Consider the following 27,946-nt stretch of genomic DNA (forward strand, 5'->3'; position numbering starts at 1 on the left):
GAAATATATTTCTGTTTGTTTAAAAATATTTACACATGTGTTAATTTAGGAATAGTATTAATTTAGGAAAACCTAAAGGATAATTGGAGGCGTGGGGTTTTTAATAGATATCGTGAACAATGTAAATTTCTAATTAACAGTACAAAGTAATGTATAGTCTATACAAACATAAACTGTGATGTAAGTGTGACTAAGCACACGAATTAATTAAAGTGTATATTAAACATTAAAAAATAAATGTTTAGAAACGTAATAGATGTTGGTGTACCAAAGACTTCATTTTGCCAGTGTATATAAGAAATTAGTCATTATATTTACTGTTTTATATAGAGAGAGCAGTAGCTTCAGCGTTCTGTTTATGTGCGCATTTAACATTCGCTCGAACGGCGAAGGAAAAAATCGTCAGAACACCGGCTAGCCTTAGACCTAAAAAGGCTGGCTAAGAGGCTGTTCATCCAACTTGCCTATTAGATTGACAAATGACCATGAAACAGATACAAAAATCTGAGGCCCAGACTTAAAAAAGATTTTAGCGCCAGTGATTTATTTATTTAATTATATAGAGACAAACTTACTAAAGTAATAAAGTTTATTTGCCATTCAGATGTTAACACAATTACGCTAGAAGGAATCTTGATGAAATTTATATTTATATATTATTAATCGTTGATTGATTGAAATTGAATAAAAATTGTTTTTTTTAATTTTACTTATTTTTAAGTTTATTTAATACAGGGTTATAAAATTTAAACGAATCATGAATAGAAAGAGACTTCTAGGAATAAGTTTGGATTTCAAAATGTTTGCTGTGCCTTGTTTTGTAATAAAAATAAAAATATGTTCTCTTGTTTTATTTAACTATCAGACAATATGCAGAGAAAAAAGTAATTAATTAAAATAATTGGTGACACCAACTGAAAGAACTGGGCCATTTATGGTTTCATGTTGATTTATAAATTTAAATAAAAAAAAGTATTTTACTTACTAAAAAGGCTAGAAATGCATCCTAATAAGCTTGCCACGCAACTAACCATACCGGACCTAATAAATAGGCTTAAAAGGCGACAAATCCTAAGTCTTGATAGACACGGTTGAAAGAGAGGAGCAGTCTCGATGGAGATTTTGCTCTAAACGTCTAACAGCTCTCAACACATCTGCTCATAGTCTAGCTGACTGATTGCAAGATAAAGACTTATATAAGAATAAAAAATAAAACTTACTAAATTGTTTCTTACGCTTTTCCTAAGTACAATTCACTACCAGATTTAATGTATAATATCCAAGTTTTAGTTAAATTTATGTTTTAATAATAAATTAATACAACAATATGTTTACCGTTTCCGTGGTTAACGTTTCCATTCGATTTGTAGCTAAACAATAATTCTCGTTCACAGATCACATAAAGGTCGAAATGTTTATTCGTTCAATTGGGAAAGTTCGCGGGCTTTGAAAGTAAAACTGTCATTTCAAAGAGGATTTCTAATCCCTTTACGTCACTGAATAAATTACCAATAAAACAAATGGTTAATTAATACTATACGCAATCACAATATGATAAGACATTGGGTAAGAGATGATGTTAACTTTCTTGCAATTTGACGAAACTTATGCGATAATGTCTGAATTATATCATTGCACTTCAATAATATAGACGTGTCAATTAAAAACTGCAAAAAATATTTAATTACGATGATTTAAGCTTCTTGAAAGCCTTTTAAGTATTAGCCATGGGGAAATTATTGGTATGTAATAGTTTTGTTGGATTTTTATTCATTTGTGCCAGTGTTAGTGGGTGTTTGGATGGTCTGGAATGTATCCTTGACGATGTTTTAGCTGATGTTTGCCCAATATTAGCCAATACTAGAACGGCTCTTAAAAAAGTGTTCAGTTGTTCGTCAGAAGGTAAGATCCTCATAATCCCTAGTTCTTTATATTACGTATATGTCATAAATAATTGGTCTTAGTTTAATAATAATAAAAACATTTATTTCCAATCTTTACAAATGTTAACGATATACAGTTTAATTTTGTTATATAAATTTTTTGGTTGATGTACTTGTCCTCCTTAGTTACCACTGATGGGAACCCCATCACGGGTAAAGGCCTCCTCCAGCTTTTTCCAAATTTTTCTATCCAGGGCTTCTTGCTAAAGCTTATATATCTTCTATCTAGCTTTTTTCTAGGGCGTAGTATATGAGATATAAATTTGTTCGATGTCCTGGTGTCTAGTTCATGTTTCCACACAGTATTATATTTTAAAGTTATACTTCTTTTGGCGCGTTAGGGAAAAATTATGAGAGTAAATTTTACGATGCGCGCGCATCGTCTCAAAAAACTGACACCCTGAAGTTTGCATAGTCAACATTTTAAAATAAAAAATTTCCATTTCTTTAATTATGTAGAAATATTTTTTTTGTTATATTTAAATAAACTTTATTTAACTAGTAGTAGTAGTAATGCTATACAATAAAACTTTCAATGTTTTAAATACGTTTTAATTGTTAGTGTGGCTTTTTCTACAAACGACATAAAGCGAAAGATAAAATTTTTGTTAAGATTTTTATCTTGTTACGCCAAAGAAGTATAACTTCTAACGTGTGTACATAAGTATACACACATTTTTTTTTAAATATTAAATGACTGCTCATTACGTATAATGAACATAAAATTAACTCTCTGATTTAACTACTTTACTGCGACATATAAATCACTAGAGGGTGCTTCTGTTGGTATAAATAATACACGATTTAATTATTAATTAATATTAAAAATACTAAAAGTATACAAGCGACCACCTTCGGCAGTGTTGAGCATGGGCATATCACTTCACATTAGGTGGCCATCAGGTCAATTGGCATCAGGCATCACCTTCTACCAATTAACCATCCGAAAAAGATTGCCACGCTCTTACTAGTTACTACACAAGAATATGCTCCGGAGCAATATCAGCAAAATTTATTTACTATTAACCGATCCCCCTGTTGTTACTAATGTATTTTATGTTTAACAATTTATAATAAACCAGAGGACGGTCCGTTCACATCTGATATGGTTTCTGAATGTATTCGTTGCGGCCGCGAACTCTCCAAAGCTGCATCGAAACGGGCCAATCAGCTTGTCAAAAATGGCGTCTCTTTGGATGGCTGTTCACGCTCCATGATGCACTTCTTTTCATCCGACCTTCCAAAAGATGTGAGGAGGAGCGCAGAAGTTTCGCAGGAGTTGCTTTCTGCCACCAAGTTGATGCGAATGAAGTTATGTTCTAGGTAATACAAAGTTTTTTGCATATATCATGTTTTAAAAGTACTAACTTATAAAAATAATGAAATAAAAAGTTAAAACAAATTTAAATAGTTTGGTCCCTGTGGCAGTGTACCATTAACGCTGACAGCATTTCCTCGCTGTATTGTGATACTTATTCGTTGGGTGAGGAAAGCACTATCTACCAGGAGCCAACTTAAATATTTGGTTAGCGCCTGAGCGCTTAAATCACACGTCCCAATAGTATCTACTCCAATGGGAACAAAATCAAAGTAGGAAAGAATCTTATATTCAAGCTGTTTATTGTTTAGGCGCGCTGAAATATAAGTTATAACTTATAAATGTTTTAACATCATTACGCACATATTCTTACTACCCATAGTCGTTATTATAACTTTACAAAAGAAAAAACAGTTTAAAAAATTACTACAGGTATATCTACTAAAAGAATTTAAAAAGTAAAGTAAAAGTGAAACAAATGCATACTAATTCTTCGGGGATTTTCATGTTTTTTTTTATACATGTGTCTTCACTAAGACATCATGGAACATTACGATCTAGCCTAAATAAAAAATAAGTAATTTAAGTCTAACCTAATTTACTAAAAAGGATTTTTATCATAAGGAAGTGTCCAATAACACTAACAGTCTCTGTTAAAGGGAAGACACTCTGCCCTGCGATTCTGTAACTCACTTTTCGAACTCACACAGCGGTTTTCTGAAAAGGTGGGAGCTTGTAGTTTATTGTTTATCAGAATGCCAAATCATAAAATGATTGCTTCACGACTGATTTGAGAGCGACCGCCGATGCGAAAACCGCTGTGTTACAGAATCGCAGGGCTGTTCTTGTGTTCTATTCTTTCACTCACTGTTTAGCACTTAATACTAACTTTTCATGGCTTGATCGTATTTTCAGTTCACAAGTGACCCCGAACACCTTTCTATCGTATCTCGAACACAACGTGATCCGACCACATGAGTTGTTCTGCAAACCCTTTAGTACCATTTGCCTGGACGACAAGTATCGTAGCATAGACGGTACTTGCAACAACAAAGAACACCCGGCGTGGGGGCGTCGAAATGCTCCATTTACAAGAATTGCTACACCGCGGTATTCTGATGGTAAGTTTTTATTGGACCAAAATGTCTGTGGCACTACCACCCTTTAGAGTTAGAGGTTGGTCTTAGCTTCAGATTTCTGTAGATATTTCGTGGTCATATTTTAAGTTGCTGTCGATTTAAGTCACACATGTGAAAACACATAAACAACATAGAAAGAAAAGTCTATAGGTACATTCGCGATTCAAATGCTCGACATCGACCTGAAAGGCCTAGTTGACGCTCAAGCCTAGTGGCAACACTGCTCATATTTATTTAAAAAAGAAAACACTTCAGCAATATACAAAGACAACACAGAACACATTGATAAAAAATATATTAAATAGAAAACATAAGTACATTTATAATTTAAAAAAGAAAACTACAAACTAGCGTCTGTGGTCTCTGGTAGAATGATTAGCGCAACAGTTTGCTCCTCATCATAATGCTGAGCCAGCCAATTACAACCACAGCACACACGCAATACACTTGAAACGAACCTTGTTCTTTAAAAGAAAATTAAATTGTTTTCTCTCATTCTTCTTTTTTATTATTGTTATTTTGTATGTTTCTGTGTGTGTTTTGTTAGTAACAAATTTTATGTCTAAGTCTAAATTAAACATTAAACTAAGGACAGCTTAATATTTTAAAGAAATAACTAAATTTTTACTACAGCAAAATAAACTGCTGCAGCACGTTAGACAATAGGTAAAATCGATTTCGTATGATAGCGCAGCTATCGGTGATCATAACGTCTTTACAACCTATTATATGTAACCGTATTAGCATAGAGATACCGGCAAACTTCTTGAGCATTAAACAAGGGAGTGGGGGAAAGTTTGCGCATGTGGGACACAAACGTCAACCGATTAACTAATCACGCGATCGACACTCCCGCCGCCGCGCATCACCGAAGTGATACCTAAAAATCGCTTCTGCGCAGGCAAGGACATTTGTTCAAGATGTTTGCCGGTATCTGTAACTAATCGTAACTTACAAGCTCAAATTACAGTTGTAATATTAAGGGTATGTTTCACAATGTACGGATAAGTTCCAAATTAGCTATTTATTATTATTGGTAGGATAAACACTATTTTTACGTTTCACGTAAAGTTATGAGTCCGATGAAGTGTCAAATAGCACAATTTATCTTCCAAATAATTTATGTGTTGCATAGCTATTTGATACTTTATCCATACATTGTGAAACAGACCCTAAAAGTGAAACAAATATTATTTAAAAGACATAACCACTTATTTTAGATAACAGTAGGTCATAATTGAATTGAACTTTACGCAGGAATCTACGCCATGCCTGTCGCCAAAAGTGGACGTGCTCTACCAAATCCTCGGGTCATATCTACAAGATTATTCACAGACCGACCTATATCAAGCCAAGTGTTCACATATCTCAACATGCAATGGGGACAATTTGTAACCCACGACTTATTATCACAAGTTATGGAAGTAACAGGTATTTTATTTTTCCTCTCAAACATCACACATGTTAAAAGGACAATCTGATATTTATGTTAATACTAGCTGACCCGGCAAACGTTTGTTTTGCCATGTAATATACATGCAAAACAAACGTTTTTAGGAAAACAAACAAAATTTACAAAATTTCTAGGAAAAACTTTACTTTAATTTTTTTATCAGCATCTAAATTAATAATATCTTGTTGGCTAACTTGCATAAATATAATCCATAATAACATTGTAAATGCGCAAGTTTTTTGAAGTGAAACTTCTTTATCGGGGTTGGAAAAAAATTTAGTGTAACATTTTTCGGTTACGCGTCACATGTTTCGGTTACGCGTCACATTTGACCGTTACGCGCGTCTTTTTCTCGTCCCTATCACGGTTGATTCGAAGAGATTCTAAACCATTAATAACAAAAATTTATAATAACTATAACAATGATACTAAAAATTATATTACAATTTATGAAATTCTGTAATAATCTTAGTGGTAATAAGGTAAAATGAAATAATTGTATTATTTGTATTCAAGTCTGTGATATTAAAAGCCTTTTGTTAAACTTTATCTAATTTAACTTTATTTAACCAATTTCTGTAAAGTTAGTTGCATATAGATAATTTTTCGAAAAATAAGGTCATAAAGAAGTTTCACTTCTAACGCGTGTACACTAGTACACGCACATTTTTTTTCTTACAATAAAGTTCACAAAAAAGAGTGCGACTTTACATGAATTACAATTATTATGGCTAATAAGTTATTTTTGACCAAATTTTCTACAATATGAATAGCTTAAACTAAGGTATCATTCATTAACAGTCTTAGTGTTCTATAATATTTTGAAACTATAGTTGTGTGTCCGAGATACCGCACTTGCACTTGTATTCTCTACACTAGGTTTAGTTCTCTTTAGGCGTTTTATTCTTGTTGTATCAAGAAGTTTATTGCCTCAGCATTCACATGACTATGTAGCCTGTTTAAGTGAGCTAAGCCAAACCGTTTCGCCGTATTTAGGACTGTATCCACATTAAGATCCTTGTGGAAACTTTAATTTTTAATGTAGTGCACCAGTAACCGATTGTTAATTTGGTACAGATATAGTCTAGAGCCTGAGAGACTACTTTTTAATGCGAAAAAGGGCTTGAAATAGGGAATGTTAGTATGTATGGAAATTACCTGGCGTGTCGCGGCGCGACGTATGTAGCGAAATATGCCTGTCTACCTGAACGGCCGACACGTGACGGCAAAGTATTACAATTCAAGTTGTTTACACAATTTTTTGTTTTATTTAACTAATGTTCAAAAAAAAATCGCTTCAATTATTTAATAAATCTCTAAATCGTGTAAATGTATGAGTTATTTATTTGCAATTAGTCAGTATTCCGTAAGTCGCCCATAGTATTTGTTATATTTTATTTATAGACGAAGGTGGAATCCAATGCTGTTTAGCAAACGGTCAAGACATTCTTCCTCAGGACATGTTAAATGACAAATGCATACCAATATGTGTGCCGGATGAAGATCCATTTTACCGTAATTATGGCGTGAAGTGCCTAAACTTTGTGAGGAGTGTTACAACACCGAGAGATGATTGCAGCTTGGGACATGCTGAACAGGTGTGTGGAATCTAGAGACACTTTGGGAAGTATTCAAGCTTCTGTTCTGTAGCTATACCCTCATTTTACCAGTCTTCATTTAGTTAAAGAAATTGTATGGTCTACTTTATTTACCTTTGTTTCGAGTGCGTAAACTATACGACATTTTTTTGTTGTATACTGTAGCAATGAACTAAGTAGGTTTATTAGGTAATTTTTGCCGTAAATAGTTTTGGCAAAACTACTTTAAAAAGCGAATAATTACTATCAAGGATTCTTACGTAGAGCATTTCTTAAAATAAAGCTAAAAATAACATAGAAAGTAACAAGCATACAAAAGTATACTATTTCATCAAAAATCCTTTGAAAGAAAAAATTAATAGTGATTTAAATTTGTCAAATAAAGCCCAAACAAGACAAGTCATATTGAGCTGAGTTTGCAGATAGCGCAAAACTTTATAATTATAAAAAGCCTCTATTGATCCCACACCTTTTTGACAAAAAAAATAGATAGAAATAGATAGCAATAAAATTTTTACTACTCTACAAGCACCAATGGTGGTGGGGATGAAATCGTAGTTTGAATCAGCCGTAGCATCTCCAAATGAGGGTACGATTTGCCTACACAGGAGGCGATCTAGGGAGCGATCTAGGGTGCTCCCCACCAATGCCCTGATATTGCCTCTGATTTAAGGGCTGTGTGTAGGCACTTGCGTCCCCTGTACGGGAGAAGGCCTCCTTCAACTTTTTCCGCCCTATTTTATTTTTTGTCATCGTCCTTCAATTTTTCCAGCTACCTTTTCGATCCCATCGGCCCATCGCTCTATTGGTCTGCCCTTGTTTCTTTTTCCTTTTGGGACACTCCATTCGGTTGCTCTTTAGACCATCTGTCATCTGTATTACGGGCTCGTGTTTCTATATGCCTATGGTCTAAGATCCCGATATACAACGACCTTCACCGAGATGCTTATTTAATGAAACGTATTTTATATTTAATTTAATATGTCAATGAATATAATCCATATGGGTTGCCTAGCAAATTTCAGTCCAGAGTATTTTAATTAATATTAAAAAAAAAAAATTTAAACATTTCACCGGTATGATTATTAGATAAATTCTATACCAACCGAAAGTATGAAGCCCATAGAATATGCAAACGTTAGGTTGTTTTTAATCAATTAATTATTTATGTGTATATTTTTTATGTGACACTAAAGTATATATACATCTTTAGTAAAAAAGAAAGTTATAGTGATACATATATAATACTACCCTGATTAAAAATATTGATTGAAAAAAATTAAAAAAATTAACTAAATGCAAATTATAAAAAAAAAAAATTTTTTTTTATATTAATTAAACATACTCTGGACTGAAATTTGCTAGGCAACCCATATGGATTATATTTATTGACATATTAAATTAAATATAAAATACGTTTCATTAAATAAGCATCTCGGTGAAGGTCGTTGTATATCGGGATCTTATACTACTATCAAGGAAAGCATACTAACGTCATTCAGTGCATATTCAAAATTTACCCGCGTAACAGCCAGTTATGCATTCCTCTCCATGTATTTTGTATATCAAGACACGTCAGAATTAACCAATCACATATATGAGTAGTATCACAAACCTTATTGCTATGTCATAGACTTGTATTGATATATTTTTTAACGTTATATTACAGTATTAATTTAAAACAATTTTGAGCTTGCAGATGAATACGGTGACGAGTTACCTAGACGGGTCACAAGTGTATGGCTCAGACGCGAAAACAGCATACAAATTACGGAAGAAATGTGGAGGCAGGCTCAAAGAGGAAACAATGACCAATTGCAAGAAAGGATTTTTACCGTCAGTAGATGATAAAGCCGCTGTATGCGATTTGAGGAATATGTCGGAGCCCTGTTACTTTGCAGGTATTATTATTAAATATGCCTTATCTGCAGTAATATGATAGAGATATTTTTTGAGCGTTTATAAACCATACAATTACTAGGGGTGAGAATGTTAAACAAAAGAAGAAAGGATTTCGTGTAATTGTAATTGGGTAGCAGCATCTATTCCTTGAACGCGATACATTCCTTTGACTAGAAATATTGACAATACATAATAGAAATATGTATTGAAGTGCGCAGAATTAATTGGTTTTACGAATTATTGGTTAGGACACTCTGGCAAGCCTTTTATCCACAGTAGTGGTTTGCAGTGACAATGTATTGACAATATGGTTGATGGGGGAATGTTTCCGCACGTTATTTATGAAGAAAAAAAACTAAAAATCTCTGCGCATTCTACGTTAACTTATTTGTTAAGAACTAAGTATAACGTAGGCTTAAAAAATAGATTCTCTATTATATTGCACATTTAAAAATCAGACTTTCATTAGAGAGCTCTTAAAGCTGACGACAGCCTTTAAGGGAGAGTTGACGTATTACGTAACGAATTTGGGGGGGAGGGGTCCTAAAACGTTATATTATTTTCGACTTTCCAGTACTTCACATCACATAATGGTAACTTTTAGGTATAAAGAGAGACTGGGTGGTTACGAAACGTTTTACTATTGGGTACAGAAAAACGTTACGGCGCATTACATGGGGGAGGGGGTCAATGATCTCCAAAAATAGTGTGACCTGAACGCTCCCTTACACAAAAAATGCGATTGTTTCTATAGATCTAACAAGGAAATATTACATTACATACTCACAATGTTTGCAAATAACGACAAATTTATAAATACCTTCGCATGTATTTTATTTTTCAGGAGACGTGAGAATTAACCAAACACCAACGTTGGCAGTGTTACATACCTTATTGCTAAGAGAACATAATCGCATAGCCGATATACTCAGCTCCTTGAATCCACTATGGACTGATGAAAAGATATATCAAGAAGCCAGAAAGATAGTCATCGCAGAGATACAGCATATAACATATCAAGAATGGTTGCCATCGAATTTTGGTAAGACGTACTTATAGCATTATTCATTTAAATATTTTAAAAATTACAAGGTTAGCAAACGATAAATGCGGCTTTGTGATTATTAGTTAATGCACGCATGCAATGATCGTTGGTATGTTCGACTGGCGAAATTATTGTTGCGAAAAAGTGTGCCTTTAAAACAATATGAATGAAACTGTTTCGGAAATATGTGCCTAATAATTAGAATTCATTAGTACTTATTAAATATTAGAAGAAGCTCAATGGCGGTTGTGCCTTTTACTTTACAATTGTCTCCTACAATCTCTTCTTTTTGGTCCGCATTTTCTTTAATTGATTCGAAACTTTATGAATATCCATACAGGTGAGAGTTATTTGCGATACTATGGAATATCACCAACATCGCTGTATAGCCACAGCTACAACGAGGAAGTCAACCCTGGAATTATCAACGGTTTCGGCGCGGGAGCGTTCAGGTTCCTTCACACAATGATACCGGATTCCATCATGACCTGTTCTTCAAGTTACCAAGTAGCCTATTTATATAAGTAAGAAATTACTATTATAACAATAGATTTTATCATTTTGAATTACTTAAATACTTCTGCGGAGCAATAGTTTTGAGAGTTATATTTTAGCTAAAAGTGTATATTTTCGAGTAGTTCTCAGCTCAGTTATATTCTTAATTAATGTGATTAGTTAGCGCCTTCGCGGAAAGATTGCTTTAGATGTAAATGCCAATTTTTTTATGACATAAATACTTAATATATTTCAATTCAAGCTAGCTATATTAATTTATTTACCCATTTTATATTACAGAATGAGTGATTATTACTTCAATCCTAGTATTGTAGAGGCCAATAGAGAGTCTTTTGATGATATTGTCAGAGGAACCGTAACTCAGCCGGCGAGTGAATCAGATCCTTTCGTCACGAGAGAGATCACAAATCTATTGTTTAAAACACGGGATAAATGGGGTATGGATTTGATTGCCATGGATATTCAGAGAGGAAGAGATCATGGTATCGCTTCATATAACGATTATAGGTATTTTATTTTCTATTTCTGTAGTGCTGTCAGACATACAAATGGTGGCAAACAAAGATTAGGATGGGTATTTTTATTAAATATCTCAAAGACATGATTCAAAAGCCTATCCTCGTTCATGTAATTTTCTTGATAAATATTGCAATATTTTTTCAAGAAGTTAAAATGGTTTCCGTCTCTTGACTGAAGTCCATAAGAATATCTTCTAACCAAAAACATTAATTGTGGATGGGTAATATCGTGTTTTACTGTAAACTGTCTTTTGTTTTCTTTCTACTCCTAAAGTGGTACCCTGTAGCCAACTAAACACCTAAGCATAATTTATAATTATTATTTACAGGGAGACTTGTGGATTAAAAAGAGCAATGTGCTTTCAAGATTTATTGGGAGAAATTCCTCAAGATGTAAGTTTGTAACATCTCATTTCTCTGTTATATAGGTATAGGTCTTTTCGCTAACAAGCAGGCTCTTCCGCGAAAACACTATGGATATTTATCGCGTGTGTTTTAAATGTGTAAACGCATTTAATTATTTTTAATTTATTGCATCTACAGAAATCTTTTTCAGTACTAAGTATCTATTTCTGCAGGGTTACGTACCTTTCATGGGTTTTCGATCTCAATGTACCGTAGGCGTACCACGGAATTCCAAATTACAGTAATAGAAATTAGTTTTTGTCAATTGTCAATTATTATTCTTAGTATTGGTTTTACAGAGTAGCCCTGTCATTGTCATTTATACAATTAATTAGATAAAATATAAAACCTATCTTTTTGCAGCGTATAAACGCTCTATCTCAAATATACGAATGTGTTGACGACGTGGACCTCTTCGTTGGAGGCGCAATGGAGAGAGATGTACGGGGTTCAATACTAGGACAAACGTTTCAATGTATTATCGCCGAGCAGTTTTACAGGACGCGTATTGGTGATAGATTTTTCTATGATAACGGGGAAATGCCGCATTCATTTACACCAGGTATTAAGGAGTTTTATTTATCAAGTCTAGTCAAAATAACTTTATTCATAAAGGTAAACCAGTAAAAGAAATTAAATTAATTCTAAATTTACATTTACTACCAATTCGCTACTCAAGGACGTAGAGCGGGCAAGAAGAACTGGCAAGAAACTTTCCGCCACTCTTTTTAATCGCTAAGTTTTGAGTCATACAAATTGTTTGAAATGGAGCAAATCAATTCCAAGGATTAGGATCATTTAAATATTCATCAAATTTATAAAAAGCTTTATTGATTAATTTACGTTTATCGAGAGCTTTGAATTTATTTAGTGATAATTTTCTAATTTCGCTTGGGAGTTTGTTGTAAAAACGAATAAAATTTCCATATAAGTGGTTTATCTTTTATATGTTATATATCGTAAACATGTCTAAGAACCAAAAACAAATGACATGTGTCGGGAACAGAAGGTTGAATACATTCTTGCTTATATTTAAGAATGAAGCATATCGTATAATAGTCTGTTATCGTTGTATTTACATTAGGTTTATGTAGACTAACTAACTTGTAAGCGGCGGTGGTCATAAATTAATTCGTATTTTACAGAGCAATTAAAAGAATTAAAGAAGGCATCTATGGCACGTCTCATATGTGACAACACGGAGGGTGTGAAGTTCATTCAGAAAAAGGCATTCGAAATTGAATCTCCATACAATCCTAAATATAGCTGTGAAGATTACGAGAACATACCTCGTGTTGACTTAACAGCCTGGAAGCGACCCAAATTCGAACTGTTTGATTGAATTTTTATATATTTATTTAAATTAAATTATTTAATCCAACTTGTATAGTCGTTCTTTAAGAATGTTTTTATAAATAAATAAATGTATTTATTTAACTTAAAACTTGCTTGCTTTAAACTTAATAACAATAATAACTGTGGAGGAAGGAGTACTATTACTCCAACCTAAAGGGAGGATCCTCGGTCAGTGTTACCATAAATAACCGGGCCGAAGTAAAGTAAAGTAAAAAATCATTTAATCATATAATATCATAATGTACACTTATGACTTGTCAGTAAAGAAATATATATTAATGCTTCTAATTTTACATTTACTGCCAGTTCTCAAATCAAGGGCGAACGGAAGAGAAGAACTGGCAATAAACTCTCCGCCACTCTTTTTAATCGCCATTTTTTTTACACAACGTTTGTAAGGAGCTACAACCAAGTCCGAGTGGCTAAGCTCGAGAATTTCTATATATCCTGAGCGGCCGGAATAACTTAGCGCATTTCAGGGTATGACGAAATCGCGGTGATTTGTAAACGCAGATTGTAGAATTACACTAAGGCTTTGCTACTGCTTCTGCCGTGGCCAAAATATTGTCCTCGATACTTCATGCTGTTTACATTAAAATAAAAAGAATAAAATAAAATATGTTTATTATGGAACATAAGATACATGTATCACTTGTTCCACGTCATTAAATTTGAATTTGTAGGCATCCCTACTCATCGGCAAAGAAAACAGAGGGTGTAGGCCGAGAGAAAAAGCCGGCGTAAAAAACACTGTCGCTAGAGCTCACACTCTGCTCTTTACTCTTTGACGTAGACTCGCTATAATGACTCTCTCTCACCCTGCCCACATCCCTGTCCGACAAGGCTGAGTTCAAACTTCGCATAAGTAATTGGAACCTTATGAAAAAATAAAGAAACGTTTACAATATAATAATAAACCGTTTCTGATTAAAACATCAGTTTTCAAATGTTTTTCTGCTGAGTCAAGCTCAGTATTTCGAGTAATTACAACTTTTTAGCTGTGATATTAAAAATATTTTAAACATGCAGTCATGGTTACAATGCCACTATTAAATATTTTATTACTTTGCACTCATGCATATACCTTTATTGCTTTTGTATAGGTGCATTATATAATGCAAATTTTTAATTACCGTAAAGGTTTTGAGTGTAAATGTGATGGTAGATTTACCGATGGGTTCTATCACTCATTTCAATCTTCAGTTCAAAGATACTTTATTTCTCAAAGAATTACATTCACTTAGCGAGAAAATTTAGAGTAAGTTAGTTATGTACATCGAGTTATGAAATTATTTGAAAATACACTATATAAAATAAAAATATTAGTTCTAACAATATGTACTATATATGTTACAATCTTGCTCGCTCATATCTATCAATAACGTAGTACACAACTTTTATTAAAAAAAAAGAGCAGTGTTATTCTAGCCAGAGCGTATGCCTCACAACCCTGAGATCGTGCGTTTGAATCGCGGCTGTGCACCTACTTGCTTATCTGAATAAAAATCACTAATCAGATATATGAATCTGACGCTAAATTAAACCTATATGAACAGTTAATGTACCTATAGCAAAAAGTCATAAATAAAACACTTTATTTTCAACAGTTTATTTATTTAACATAATATATATATTTGTAATGTATATCTTATGAAGGTACAATGTGAACTCTAACTTGGTCATATAGGAAGACCGTTGATGCCATTTGACAGGAGAGCTAAGGACAGGCCTATATGTTAATTAAACTATTATTATTATTTTTATTTAGGCTATTAAAACATACACAACTTGAATATCTCTTAAGAAATTACTAGTTAATTTTAATATAAATTCGATGATATTATCTCACTATACTAAAGTCTAGTATAAACAAAAAGTACAAATTGATTTATTTTATGTAGTATTAATTAAATTCTGGCAACATTCAAGGAGACTAGAGCAATCTCCCGTGTGTCAAAAACTTATTGAATTTTGACATACTGGTGTCATTGTTTACTCTGTCTCGACTCTAATTTGTGCCCTTTATGCCAAATCATACATCCTCAAGTGAGAACTGGCGCCTCAGCCAGTAACTTTAAATACATACATTTGATTTTTTAAATTGAATTACTTAAAAATCTTATTCCTAGTAATTTGATAGGTAGATAAGAATTACTATTATTGCCTATAGTGATAAAATCATATTAAGAGGTTTCTACCTTCTCTATTTCCCCATAAAAACGTCAACTTACTCTGTACATTACTCCAGGACACAGAGCTATTCATAAAATTGGATATACTAGTGTTGGGACGGCCTATTCTCTGTAAGAGTGGTCTTTTGTATAATCTGTGCGATTCCTCCCTTTGGTCTTCTGTAATTTTGCGGTCATCAAGATGGTTGAGGGAAGGGAATTGGGATATTATAAATAGCCTGAAATATAATAACATATTTTACAAATTTAAAACAATTATTGTTGAGTCTTATTCTGTTCTACTTTCCCGCTTCTACATTAAATACTCTTTATGCAGTTTTTTTTTGGTTTTTAAAACTCCACATTGAAAATAATAAAACAAAAAACTCTAGACTTCTGTTCATAAAATCTTACCTATACTGCAAGTACTCATAAAAAGTACCACCATTGAAGTAACTAGGCGCGGCGGGATTCCCCATAAGTGATAGATATTGTAAATTTGGACATGACTCCTTCAATTTCCCCACCCAGGGATACAGGGATGCTATTTTACAATAATTAAGCCTGGAAGACAATAAAACCCTTTTACATACATTCACTTCAAATCTCGTGGGGTATGTTGTTGTATTTATTCTTTCTTAGTAAGGTCTATTTTCTATAAAAAAAATATTAAATCACCTTATAAGGGAAAATGTAGAGTAAAATCGAAACCAATATTTTTAGTAGTAAAGAAAGTGACCAGTGTTCTGTGCAATCTAAACTATTTATCGCTTGCTTGTGTTACTGGATATTCAATAAATAATATAAATTAGAAATTTCATTAAGTCTATATCTGGATAGTAAAGTAAATAGTATTTTAGAGGTATAAAAATAACTTTCAATAACTAGATTATAAAAAAAACATTTGGACACAAAGTAGTCCACTATTTCTTTTTATCCATTCATTACAATTTTTTCTCCTCAAATCAATGCAGAAAAAATTGCATCAGTTAGGTTAACTTACCATAACAACTCCAGTTTAGGTAACGGTGGTAGAAAGCAATTCTCTGTAACAGGGTTGTCATCTGCTATCAGTGATGTAAGGTGTTTGAAGTGAACAAGAGGCTCTAAATTTCTGAAATATGTATCACTATAAAATATCTTTCTGATGGGCTTATCTATATATGGCTTCTTACCTATATATTATATTATAATATAGTAAAAACTAACTATTCTAGAAACTATAAATAAAATTTTTGATTCTTCAAACATAATTGAATTATTATTAGACATATACAAGTACCTACATAATAATGTCAATTTCACTACAAACAACACTTGTTAAAAATTTAACTGGGAATAAATCTCTACCACCTGAATCTTGATTATTATATTTAGTATAGAATGAACTCACGTAATCTTATTATGACTGATATCCAAGTACTGGACATAGTTGGAAAACTTCTCAACTATTGTTCTTGGTATTTCATATAATCGCTCATAGGCCAACGTTAACTTACTTGAGTCTTCATCTTTGCCATTGCTTTCCTCCACCCTGAAACCGAAGAAGACTACAATTATTATAGAATGTTAAATAGTTGTTAGCTGAGGCTAATAGTGCCACTTCTATTCATCCATCTATTAAAGATATGGATGGAGTCTAGAGCCTAGTGCTACAGAATCCCTCTAATAAATGAAATATAAATAATGTTATAAATTACTTTTAATAAATGGAATATTATTTATTTTTTCTATAGACATAATATAATGTATATATAATACTTACTCTATTATGTTTGAAGAAATTGCTGTTTGTGGCATTGTTGTCACAGAATCTACTAAAACATTGTTTGCAATATCAACAGCAATGATACCTTCATCATATTTTGGGGATACACTATAATCACTACAAAAATAAGCAAGTTAGTATTCAATTATTTAAATGTGATAACCAGTCCCATTACTACAATTAACATATTTGTTTCGTATCACGAATATAATTTTAACTAATGTTCAATATAAGCATTATAAATCTCGGAACAATGACATAAATTGATAACTTAATGGATTTTTTCTAGTATGTAGTTTGATAAGTTATCAAACATTTCTTGCGTTTATGAAATGTAAATATCACATTCATTTTGCTAGCAAAATAAAATAATTATCAATAAAATATAATATAATTCATATTAGTACCTTAGATTTTTGGAGAGGAAAAATCAAACAGAAACTTCACATCACAAATAGTGATCTGTGATCGAGACAAATTATTGTAGAAATTCAAATTGGTATCTTTAGTTTTTAAAAATTAATAATAAGAAATAAAAATATTTATACGTCTTTAGTAAAAGTGATGTAAATTGTCGTTGTCAAGTGACAAGTTCTCAACTAAATTCTACAATCACTTTCTTTTTTCATCCGAAACCGTTATTTTTTTTATCGCATATTTTATCAGTTAGTACAGAATGTTTAGATATTAATTAACATGTCCAAAACCCCAGTTTTAAAAAAAACACAGATATGTTAAAAAAATTGACGTAAACGTAAAAAACCTATGTAGGTGGTAGCTATTATAACATACATACATTAACATAATATATACTTCTATGCAATTTAGGTTTTTAAATAATGAGGTTAATTATATTTATGATTACTGCTGTGTGCAGGTCCGTACCAATTAGACGTATTTATAAATTACACCCACCGACGACTCACAAACTGGCTATTCTATCAATGGCATAATAATAAGGTTTGAACTGAAATAGTGTACCCTAATAAAACTTACTATTTATCTTCTTTATCATCCATTCTATTCCACAACCAGAAAAGGAAAATAAATCCACAAAACGATTCTTAAAGTGATTTCCCTACCAATTATCAAACTGTTCTGCAACCGTAGATAAGGCATGTTTATCGGAAAGTAAGTAAGTGACCTGTATTGTTTATTTACTTGTAATACTAATTATCATACGAAATCAAGCTAGTCACGCAGTGTTTTTCAGGTTTTATTACTATAACGTGAACGCAAAGAATTACGTAAGTAACGCTTTTATATACACATGTTTTAACTAAATAACACAAACAAAGTATTACATATTCTTACTACTTAATCGTATAAAATATAATAGTTTACGACAATCTCACCATCTATCTACCAAAATCTAAAAATTACTCCCAACTGTTGTTGTACCAACAACTTGTTTAAAGTGCAGTAAGAAAGCAAACCTAGAACCTAAAACTAGCAGAATTTAAATCAAAACTAATACAGTATCAATTTATAACTTCGAAAGTATTACATATTACGCAATACAATAAATAAAGTTATTGATTAAATATTGTAGGTATAATGTTGGTAAAAATATTGATGCTATATTTTCTGTATTTTACTACTTTTTTGTAAAGTGAGATTTTGAATAAAAATAGCACAAAATAAAATTCTGTAGCGGTCTGCGGTTTACGGTTAGCGCTGAGAAAGTAAAAGATTATAATAACTCTGTTAACATATTTTCGCCTCTCTCACACCGCTGTCATGCGTCCCCGGCTATCTTTAATCTTATTGATACAAGTTTCTAGAATTAACAAAGAATTTAGGTTCATATTCTAATTCGTAAGTATCTTAAGTTAACAAACTCGTCTTGAGCGCTGACAATCAAGGATATTTAATAGAAAGATGACAAATCAATCATAATTTATGTAATTTATTAAACATGAAATGAATTATGAAAGCGTCCTTTAGTGACATTATGAAAGAGCAAATCGGTAAAATTTAATTATCGTAAATAAATATAGGTATATTAAATATATTGGTTGTTTGTAAAGTAGGTTTACGATCGAGATGTTTACGTGATAACGTCTTATTGGTGATATAAGTTTTTGGGAAGTAAGGAATTAATGAAGATAACAATTTTTCAAATTTTAAATTACATCTATCGTTTCACACTTTTGATGATTAATTTCGGGTGTAAAATGACAAGTTTACTTATTCGACTATGATATACATTTTTCTTCATACATTCACGGAATGACTGGCAGCGCTCGAGATGAGACGGGAGATCGGTCCGTCTCTCTCTCGTTATACCTGCGATCGCGCTCGTGAGGTTTTGGTGTGACACAAGTTTCTGAACATGTCACCCGACTAAAACGATTTTAAAGACGTTATCACGTCAAAAAATATTCTAAATACAAGCCGAAGTCGAACGAATCAAAATTTTTAAACGCAACTTTACATAATTCTTCTTTTTCGAATTATGCCTTTGTATTACTGAGGGTGCGTTATCATTTTTGGGTTAGTATTTCTAACCCAAAGATGATAACTATAAACCATTGATATACAAAAAACCCAAGATGCACAGTCTCGAATAAAAGTAACGCTCGAAAGTGTCCCGAAACACTATTTCTGTCCCTTTCTATAACAGTATATATTATTGCAAAATCAACCTTACGCGAATTGCTTAAAGTTGTTATTACAACGCAGTGTATACGTACTTAAAGCAATAAAATTTTACGACCGACCGTGGTCGGTAGAACAAGGTATTGAGTGGATCGAACATGACTATTTTATTTACAACTATTTAACATAATTTTAAATTTATCCGACTTTTCGGGTGCTTTACAGCGTGCGTGGTCACGGTGACTGAAGCCAAAAGGTGTTGGATGTTAAACAGTTGTAAATTTATAATAATACATAATTTTAATCCGGTTAAAAAGTTTTTTTTTAAATTAAAAAAAAAATGTTAAATTGGCTACCTCCTGACGTACACTTTATATAGCGTAAATATATTTGTCAAAAACTACACACAAAAAAGTTCAAAAGTACATAAATTTATTTATAAAAAAAAAACACAAATAAATAACATCGACTCCACTTATTAGACGCGAGACTATTTTAAATAAGCGCACAGTTTCGAATGTTGCGCTCATTTTTTGAGGACGTTTTTTAGACGTTGAGTGTGCATCTTGAGTTTTTTGTATATCAATGCTATAAACTAACTTTAGCTCCGAGCAAAACAATTGACACTTTATCAAATATGAATCATAGAATTAGGTGAGTAGATTATAGCTTCTAAATTGTTAAAATGCTTATTCTTAAAAGTAAACTAACAGCAGTTTCTTATAATATTAATAATTTTAAGCAAAAAATATTGACAGAACAGTGGACGAATCGTTAAAAAATTTAATAACGAAAAATATATTTTTCTAGAGCTATTTAAATCTTAGGAGGTAAGTCCACCTCTATCTTATCTAATTTTAATCGACTTAAAAAAAACTCGAAGGAGGTATCAAATTAATTCTGTAATTTTGTTTTTGTAACTATAAAACTGTGGCTTTTAAATGATGATGATGATATTAATTTATCCCTAATGACAAATCCACACGATTTTAAAGTTCATTTATCGGTGCAGTTGTTTCGCTAAGTGTAATGGTCTAAGATCCCGCTATACAACGACCTTCACCGAGATGCTTATTTAATGAAACTTATTTTATATATAATTTAATATGTCAATAAATATAATCCATATGGGTTGCCTAGCAAATTTCAGTCCAGAGTATTTTTAATTAATTAAAAAAAAAATATTTTTTTAAACATTTCACCGGTATGATTATTAGATAAATTCTATACCAATCGAAAGTATGAAGCCCATAGAATATGCAAAAGTTAGGTTGTTTTTAATCAATTAATTATTTATGTGTACATTTTTTATGTGACACTAAAGTATATATACATCTTTATTATAAAAGAAGGTTATAGTGATACATGTACCTACATGCTAATTATAAAAAAAAAATTTTTTTTTAAATATTAATTAAACATACTCTGGACTGAAATTTGCTAGGCAACCAATATGGATTATATTTATTGACATATTAAAATAAATATAAAATAAGTTTCATTAAATAAGCATCTCGGTGAAGGTCGTTGTATAGCGGGATCTTATACTATAACAAACAAACCAACCGTACACAATATTTACATTCTGACGTTGACAATTGTCAACTAGACTATTTAATCACCTATAATGTCATTTGGAGCAATCAGCAACTTGTAAACACTTACACGTCACAAAGTTTTGTATAAAGAAAAATTAATTAAATTCATAAATTGACTAAAGTATATATAGCAAAAGGAAATAATAGTGTTGTTTTATAATATAAACATATATCTTGAAGGTGAACACTATGGATGTAAGTTAACATAATTTATAAAGTACTAAGTTATTCAAGGTATCTAAAGTTAAATTTATTATAATCATATTTACATTATTTTCAGGAAAGCAATATCCCTATCGATATTAATATCGGAAAGCTGCAAGACTGGCTAGTTAGTCGAAGACACGTGTCTAAAGAATGGCAAAAAAATATAATTCCTATAAGGGAAAAAATCAACAATGCCATCCAAGACATGCCAGTTCACAACGACATAGCTGCTTTACTTTCAGGCAGTTACATTAACTTCTTCCACTGTCAAAAAATAATTGAAATTTTAAAGGAAACTGAAGCAGATACCAAGAATCTATTTGGCAGGTATGGCTCTCAGAGAATGAAGGATTGGCTTGATGTAGTGAAGAGTTATGAGCGTGATAACCTATACATAGCTGAGGCAGCTCAAATGTTAGCTAGAAATATAAGCTATGAAATACCAGGGCTAAAAAGACAAATCACTAAAGAGGAACAAATACAAGCTGTAAGTGTATAAATGATAACCTGTTTAGACTCTCATAGATTGATTCAAATCTATGCCCTTGTTGTTTTGTAGCTTGCTCTTAAATTGTGGTATTGTTTTAGGATTGTGAAAAGAAAAAGAATGATTACCTGAAAAGTGAGGGATCGGCAAAAACAGAGTTCTTAAATTCATGTAAGCAGCTTGGAATTAAAGGTGATAAGATTAAGCAAGAACTTGTAGAAAGATTGCAGGAATTACCAGCAATATATGATAAAGTAAGTTTTTTATAGTATATGGCTTAGCATATTTTATAAATGTACCACACATTTAATAAGGTCTGAAAGGTTGAGGTTATTCTAATTTTAAATATAAATCTTTTATTATAATCTTAGAAGCGTTTATGTTTATGTAAACAAAGGTGATGTGTTTAAACTGATTTCAGATTGGCAGTTCCTTAAAGCCACTCCGTCCCAGCATAGACTTGTATTCTGCGTTTACAAAGTATATTTTGGGGGATAATGCATCAGAAGTGTTGCCGTTGCTTCAATATGTGGTGGAGCATGGAAATACTACAGTATATGAGTGGATGTATGGCGAAGCCCCACTAAGTGTGGAACCAGATCCAATTCATATAGAAGTAAATGAAGAACAACAAGGTGGTGGTGATCAGGTATTAATTATTAAATTATCTCTTAAAAAAATTTTAGTTAAATTTATAACGAGGTATCATATGTACAATGTACATAATACATTAAAACAAGCCTTTAATAATATCTAGTATCCTCATACATTACCTCTAATGTGCATCGTCAAAACTTTATATTGTGATACCCTGATATTGCAAGGATCCTCAAGCCGAGACAAACTGTACAACACAGTTCCAATTGTGTTAGTAATTTTTACAAATAAGATATGTTAGAAACATCCCTAAAATATCATATATTTGTAACTTTACCATGTGTGAAGCGTGAGCTATTGTAATTCTCATTTAAATCTGATCAGTGTTAGTGGGTGACACAAATCACAAATAATTTTTGTCTCTGGTCCTAGTCCCATGGACAGCCTGTTTAAAACAGGAGTTAATTTCATTAAGTTTCCAGGGTTTTTATTATGAGTAGAACTGGAGTGTTCTAGTCCTACACATTGCCTATTATCTTTGATACATGGTAGTCATACATACTAGGCTTAACATTGTACTTCTTTTCAATCTACAGGAGGATGGTGCCATAGATTTTGGTGGCTTGGACACTTCAGCAGAAATTGATTTTGGTGATGGTGATGCCGGTGGTGAAATTGATTGGGGTACAATTGACACTGTACCTGAAATAGTAAGTCATATTTAATTGAGTTAAATTTTATATTAAACATGTAAAGTTGGAAAAATGGGACGAAACAGTTATGAAGAATATTTTCCATTATCACCTCGACGTCCGTCGTTCCACAACTGAGCGATATTTATTGCAGTTTTTACCGCGTTTGTGCGCACCACCACTATGTGGAACCAGCTGCCCACCGATATATTTTCGAACCAATTCGACTTAAGGTCCTTCAAGAAAAGAGCGTACTAATTATTAAAAGGCCGGCAACGCACACGCGAGCCACCTGGCGTTGAGTGTGTCCATGGGCACTTATCATCAGGTTAGACTTATGAAATGTTAGAGTTCCACGGAATGAAAAATCAGAGTATAGCAATTTTTTTTAAATATGTATTTGTATAATTTTTCAATTCAGGATACATCACCTGATTTTGTGGGAGATAACTTGCCCGATGATTCTTTCATAGTGGTTGAAGAAGATGGGTTAGGAGGTGGTGTTGCTCGTGGAACAGAAGCTCTAACTTTGTTGGACAATCCTAAAACAAGAAACCAGCTAATTGATCAGCTAGTTGAGGTAAGTTATAAACAACCCTATCCACGAACTATGACCTCACATGTCAAAGTCCTAATGTTTGGTCCATATTGTAATTTGTGTCTCAAGTCAGACGGTCTCAGTCTCAATATTTTGGTTTGTTTGACATTCAAGACATATAGGTCTCACTTGGAATCTCGTTACTAAGTAATTAGTTGCCTTTAATTTAGTGATATTAAAATAATGGGTTGATTTACATTGTATTATTGGCTAAATAAGAATTATTTAGCAAGGAATTAAGTCCTCCTACTCCCAGGTATGTTAGTGGATATTAAAATACTTTTTTCAGCTGGAATCATTCCTAAAAATGCGTTTACACGAAACCCATATATCTAATGAGAGCCAAAGCTTCTCGCTCATACAGCAGCTACCGACGGAGAGCTCAGACGCACTGGCCGCTATGTTGGCCACAGTACAGGACGCCAGTAGGGCCTTATTGGCACCGGAGATCGCACATTTGCATAATGTCAAGCATTCTAACAAGTTAGTATAATGCTAATGTTATCCAATGTAGGTTTGAATTCATTTAAATTATGTTCAATACAATGTTCTATGCTCCATACACAGACTATTGTTACACAATAGCCTGTGACAGTTGTCAAAAAAAAAAATATGTTAATTTATATTTTTATTTGTTTATCTATATACATTATTATTTGATCTATTAATGACGAATTCAATTTTATTTTATAAAAAATATAACAAAAAATTATGTGACGATGGATTAAATAAATTGGTTTAAAATGTTTTGTCCACTGTATTACAAATATAATATTTTACTATATAAATATTAACTATGTACCAAAAAATCATAAATCAAACTATTTTATGGGTACAAAATGCGAAGTTGCCTTTATATTTGTACGATTCATTCAATCGCGGTTATAATTTTAAAATACATTAGCGAAAAAAAAACTCAATCAGTAGAACATACAATCGCACATTGACCTTTTTATGATTACACTAGCTGACCTGGCTAACTTCGTTCCGCCCTACAACCTTATAATATCGTTGTTACTTTAATTTAACTTATTTTAGGATATCATTAATGTTAAGTATTACATTAATACAACTTTTTTGCAAATACATAAATGTTTTATTGCTTGCCATTGTGAAAGAAGAATGGCAGTTTTACACATTAGGCATCTTCTCTCTAGCGTCAATATGGCGATACTGCATGTTAAGCACTTTCTGATATCCAACATCTTTTGATCAGGATCAAAGCATGGTTATGCATCTCCTCATTCACCTCAAGATCGGAATTTCTTGAACTGACACGAATTCGACGTAAAATGAATAAAATAAAAATAAAATATATTTATTATGGAACATAAGATACATGTATCACTTATTCCACGTCCAAATGATGCGTAGTTTTGTCAACAGAACCATATGGTTTTTGCAATTGTAAAATAAATTAATTAATTTATTGTTATTCGATAACTTATCCGATATTTTATTGCTTATTCTGCTATTTGGGACGGAAACAAATCCAACAAATCAAAAACCATGGCAATCGGTCCAGCCGTTCTCGAGTTATAAGTGTTGTAACAAACACGACTTTCTTTTATATGTATAGATTATTATATTATTGAAAAACACCAAGGAATTAATGCAACGCCTAATATTTTAGATATGTAGACGTTCTAACAGCACAACTCCAGCAAAAGCTTGTGATGTGCGATAAGATGTCGCGTCTCGCTCAAAGGGAGAGCGAAAGACGACAAGCGGCGAGTGAAAGGGCAGCGGAACTGAGGCCGCTACTCACGCGTCTAGTTGAGAGGACAGTGGAGCTTCAAGCTAACGTGAGTATAAAGGCACTCTTATGAACACGATAAGACTAGACTCTCTTATCGGTGGGTCTTTCTGTCTCCACCAGTGTCTGCGCCTCTTATGGAGGAGGTTGAGTCTTTCTGATTGGTACATCTGCTTCTGTTCTGCTATGTATAACCGACATGAGATGATGTGTAGTCGGCATATAGTAGATAGGATTGGTTCGCTTTTTTTAACAATTCCAAGGCATCAATCCTTTCCCTTTCATAATGGTATATAATCGTAAAATATATCGGAAATACTCGAGTGTACTCTTCCCTCAAAGGCCGGCAACGCACCCACTAAAAATGGGTGTCTATGGGCGTCCCGCAGGCTCGTTTTCCCCCCTATTATATATATATTTCAGGCTCGCTATTTATATTTGTATCTATTTTAGAAATATAATTACTTAAAATATTACAATAATACGTCATTTCCCTATCGTATTCGTCAGGTAGTCTATGGCATAGACTTTGATATCGAAATTGACAAGCGATATTTCAAAACATCTTTAATACAAGTAAAAGTAGTAATCAATGTTAAGGACAAACGAATTACATTAAAAAAAGAAATCTCTGCGTCGTATAAACGCGGAAACGCGGTTTTTGTACAATTTTCATCAGTAGGGTGTAATCCTTTAAAGATTTATGTAATAATTGTTGAATAGGTTACAGAAATGTTTCCAAGATTCACATAATCAGAAAGAAGTTGCGAGCGAAAGCTAGGACGAAATTATTTTCGAGTAGAAAATTCATAGTTCAAAGGGAATTAAGATATGCGATTTTTTGTTTACAAATATTCATACTTCAATTTGTCAAACGTAGTTTATAAAACCGTTAACTATTTATTCTTAAAAGGCCGGCAACGCCCTCGCGAGCCTTCTGGCATTGAGAGTGTCCATGGCATCACTTAACATCAGATGAGAATCCTGCCCGTTTGTCCCCTGTTGAATAATTTATTATTGATATCGTCTGTTGTCTTTTTGTACCGAATATAGAACAAATATTGTTTGAAGCCTCCCCTTATCTAGGATAGAGCCAGACTTAATTAGCTGTATTTTGTGCCTACTTAAAACATCTATAGTTGTCTATAGTGATACCAGAATGTGTACACTTCGGCGCTAAACCAAACTGAACTTTGATATTTAGTATCGCTCTCGTTTTACAGATTGAAAAGGAGATCTCCAAGAAGTACAAAGGCCGTCCCGTCAATATAATAGGTGGAGTGAAGTTTTTATAAGTTGACCATAGTTGTTATACGTATACAGTTTTATTATTAAAATGTATATTTTGATTGTTTCTATTTGTTTTATTAAATTAACAACATAAAATAAAAAAGTTCTTTCTTTTAGGTTATATACTTTTTATAAGGTGTTTACTAATATGTGAATAAATCAGTGGCGCTACAGCCTTTTAAAAGTGTGGGCCTCAGATTTCAGTATCTGTTTCATGATCTGTTTGGCGATTAAAAAGAGTGGCGGAGAATTTATTGCCAGTTATTCTCTTCCGTTCTACGCCCTTGATTTGAGAACTGGCAGTAAATGTAAGATATAAGCATTTAATGTATATTTCTTTTTTTGACGTTCATAAGTGTACATTGTGTTACCTACATGAATAAATGATTTTTGACTTTTGATTTTTTATGATCATTAGTCAAAGTAATAGGCAAGTAGGTGATTAGCCTATTGTGCCAGACACACCAGGGTCTAAGGCAAGGCGCTATTTACGATGTTTTAGAAAGAAAGTCGATTGGTGCACAGCCGGAGATCGAACCTAGGACCTCAGGGATGAGAGTCACACGCTGAAGCCACTAGGCCAACACTGTTCTTAAACTGTGCAGCTAAGTTGTAAATCTTATACTAATTCTTTGTATAAGATATACAACATAATGGCATGGAATGCAAATGGGCTTTTTAAACACCAAAGAGAACTCCATATAATTCTAAAACATGAAAACATTGACATCTGCTTGGTATCGGAAACACATTTTACCAGGGAGTCATACATTCAAATTAAAGGATATAAAACCTACCATGCCCTTCACCCAAGCAATAAATCCAGTGGGGGAAGTACAGTTATAATAAAGGACACACAAGTTTAAAACACCAGAGGTCTTCAAATACGAAAAAGAGCATATTCAGGCTGTTGCTGTGAGCCTATCAATGAAGCGGTTTCCATTAACAATATCATCTATCTACTGCCCACCAAGACATGCACTTAAGT

The 27,946-nt window shown here is 32.6% G+C and overlaps 3 protein-coding genes across 5 annotated transcripts; 2 read left to right on the top strand and 1 right to left on the bottom strand.

Annotated features, from left to right (window-relative positions):
- The first annotated feature begins 1,587 nt into the window (after positions 1–1,587).
- Positions 1,588–13,251, top strand: LOC125049562 (peroxidase-like). Its single transcript, XM_047648933.1, has 12 exons — positions 1,588–1,902; positions 3,026–3,266; positions 4,177–4,382; positions 5,658–5,831; positions 7,258–7,451; positions 9,151–9,352; positions 10,198–10,395; positions 10,739–10,922; positions 11,194–11,421; positions 11,762–11,825; positions 12,201–12,399; positions 12,983–13,251. The coding sequence occupies exons 1-12, from the start codon at positions 1,728–1,730 to the stop codon at positions 13,177–13,179; spliced, it is 2,262 nt and encodes a 753-aa protein (XP_047504889.1). The 5' UTR covers positions 1,588–1,727; the 3' UTR covers positions 13,180–13,251.
- Positions 13,252–14,786: 1,535 nt separating this feature from the next.
- Positions 14,787–18,322, bottom strand: LOC125049753 (leucine-rich melanocyte differentiation-associated protein-like). 2 transcript variants are annotated; one of them, XM_047649190.1, is made up of 6 exons: positions 18,129–18,322; positions 17,130–17,249; positions 16,758–16,898; positions 16,368–16,478; positions 15,779–15,928; positions 14,787–15,603 (listed from the first exon to the last, which is right to left on the bottom strand). In XM_047649190.1, exons 1-6 carry the CDS (start codon positions 18,149–18,151, stop codon positions 15,372–15,374), a joined length of 777 nt encoding a protein of 258 aa, XP_047505146.1. In that variant the 5' UTR covers positions 18,152–18,322; the 3' UTR covers positions 14,787–15,371. The 2 variants fall into 2 exon arrangements, with proteins under 2 accessions (XP_047505146.1, XP_047505148.1); XM_047649192.1 differs by lacking the exon at positions 18,129–18,322 and adding an exon at positions 17,540–17,612.
- Positions 18,323–21,360: 3,038 nt separating this feature from the next.
- On the top strand, positions 21,361–27,022 carry LOC125049620 (CDK5 regulatory subunit-associated protein 3). Of its 2 annotated transcripts, none has more exons than XM_047649010.1 (9): positions 21,361–21,526; positions 21,612–22,025; positions 22,127–22,279; positions 22,447–22,674; positions 23,219–23,332; positions 23,721–23,894; positions 24,202–24,395; positions 25,546–25,717; positions 26,892–27,022. In XM_047649010.1, exons 1-9 carry the CDS (start codon positions 21,521–21,523, stop codon positions 26,961–26,963), a joined length of 1,527 nt encoding a protein of 508 aa, XP_047504966.1. In that variant the 5' UTR covers positions 21,361–21,520; the 3' UTR covers positions 26,964–27,022. The 2 variants fall into 2 exon arrangements, with proteins under 2 accessions (XP_047504966.1, XP_047504967.1); XM_047649011.1 differs by having other exon boundaries at positions 21,363–21,526; positions 23,736–23,894.
- The last annotated feature ends 924 nt before the right edge of the window (positions 27,023–27,946 follow it).

This window comes from Pieris napi, chromosome 5 (assembly GCF_905475465.1).
Source record: "Pieris napi chromosome 5, ilPieNapi1.2, whole genome shotgun sequence".
Classification (NCBI taxonomy): domain Eukaryota; kingdom Metazoa; phylum Arthropoda; class Insecta; order Lepidoptera; family Pieridae; genus Pieris; species Pieris napi.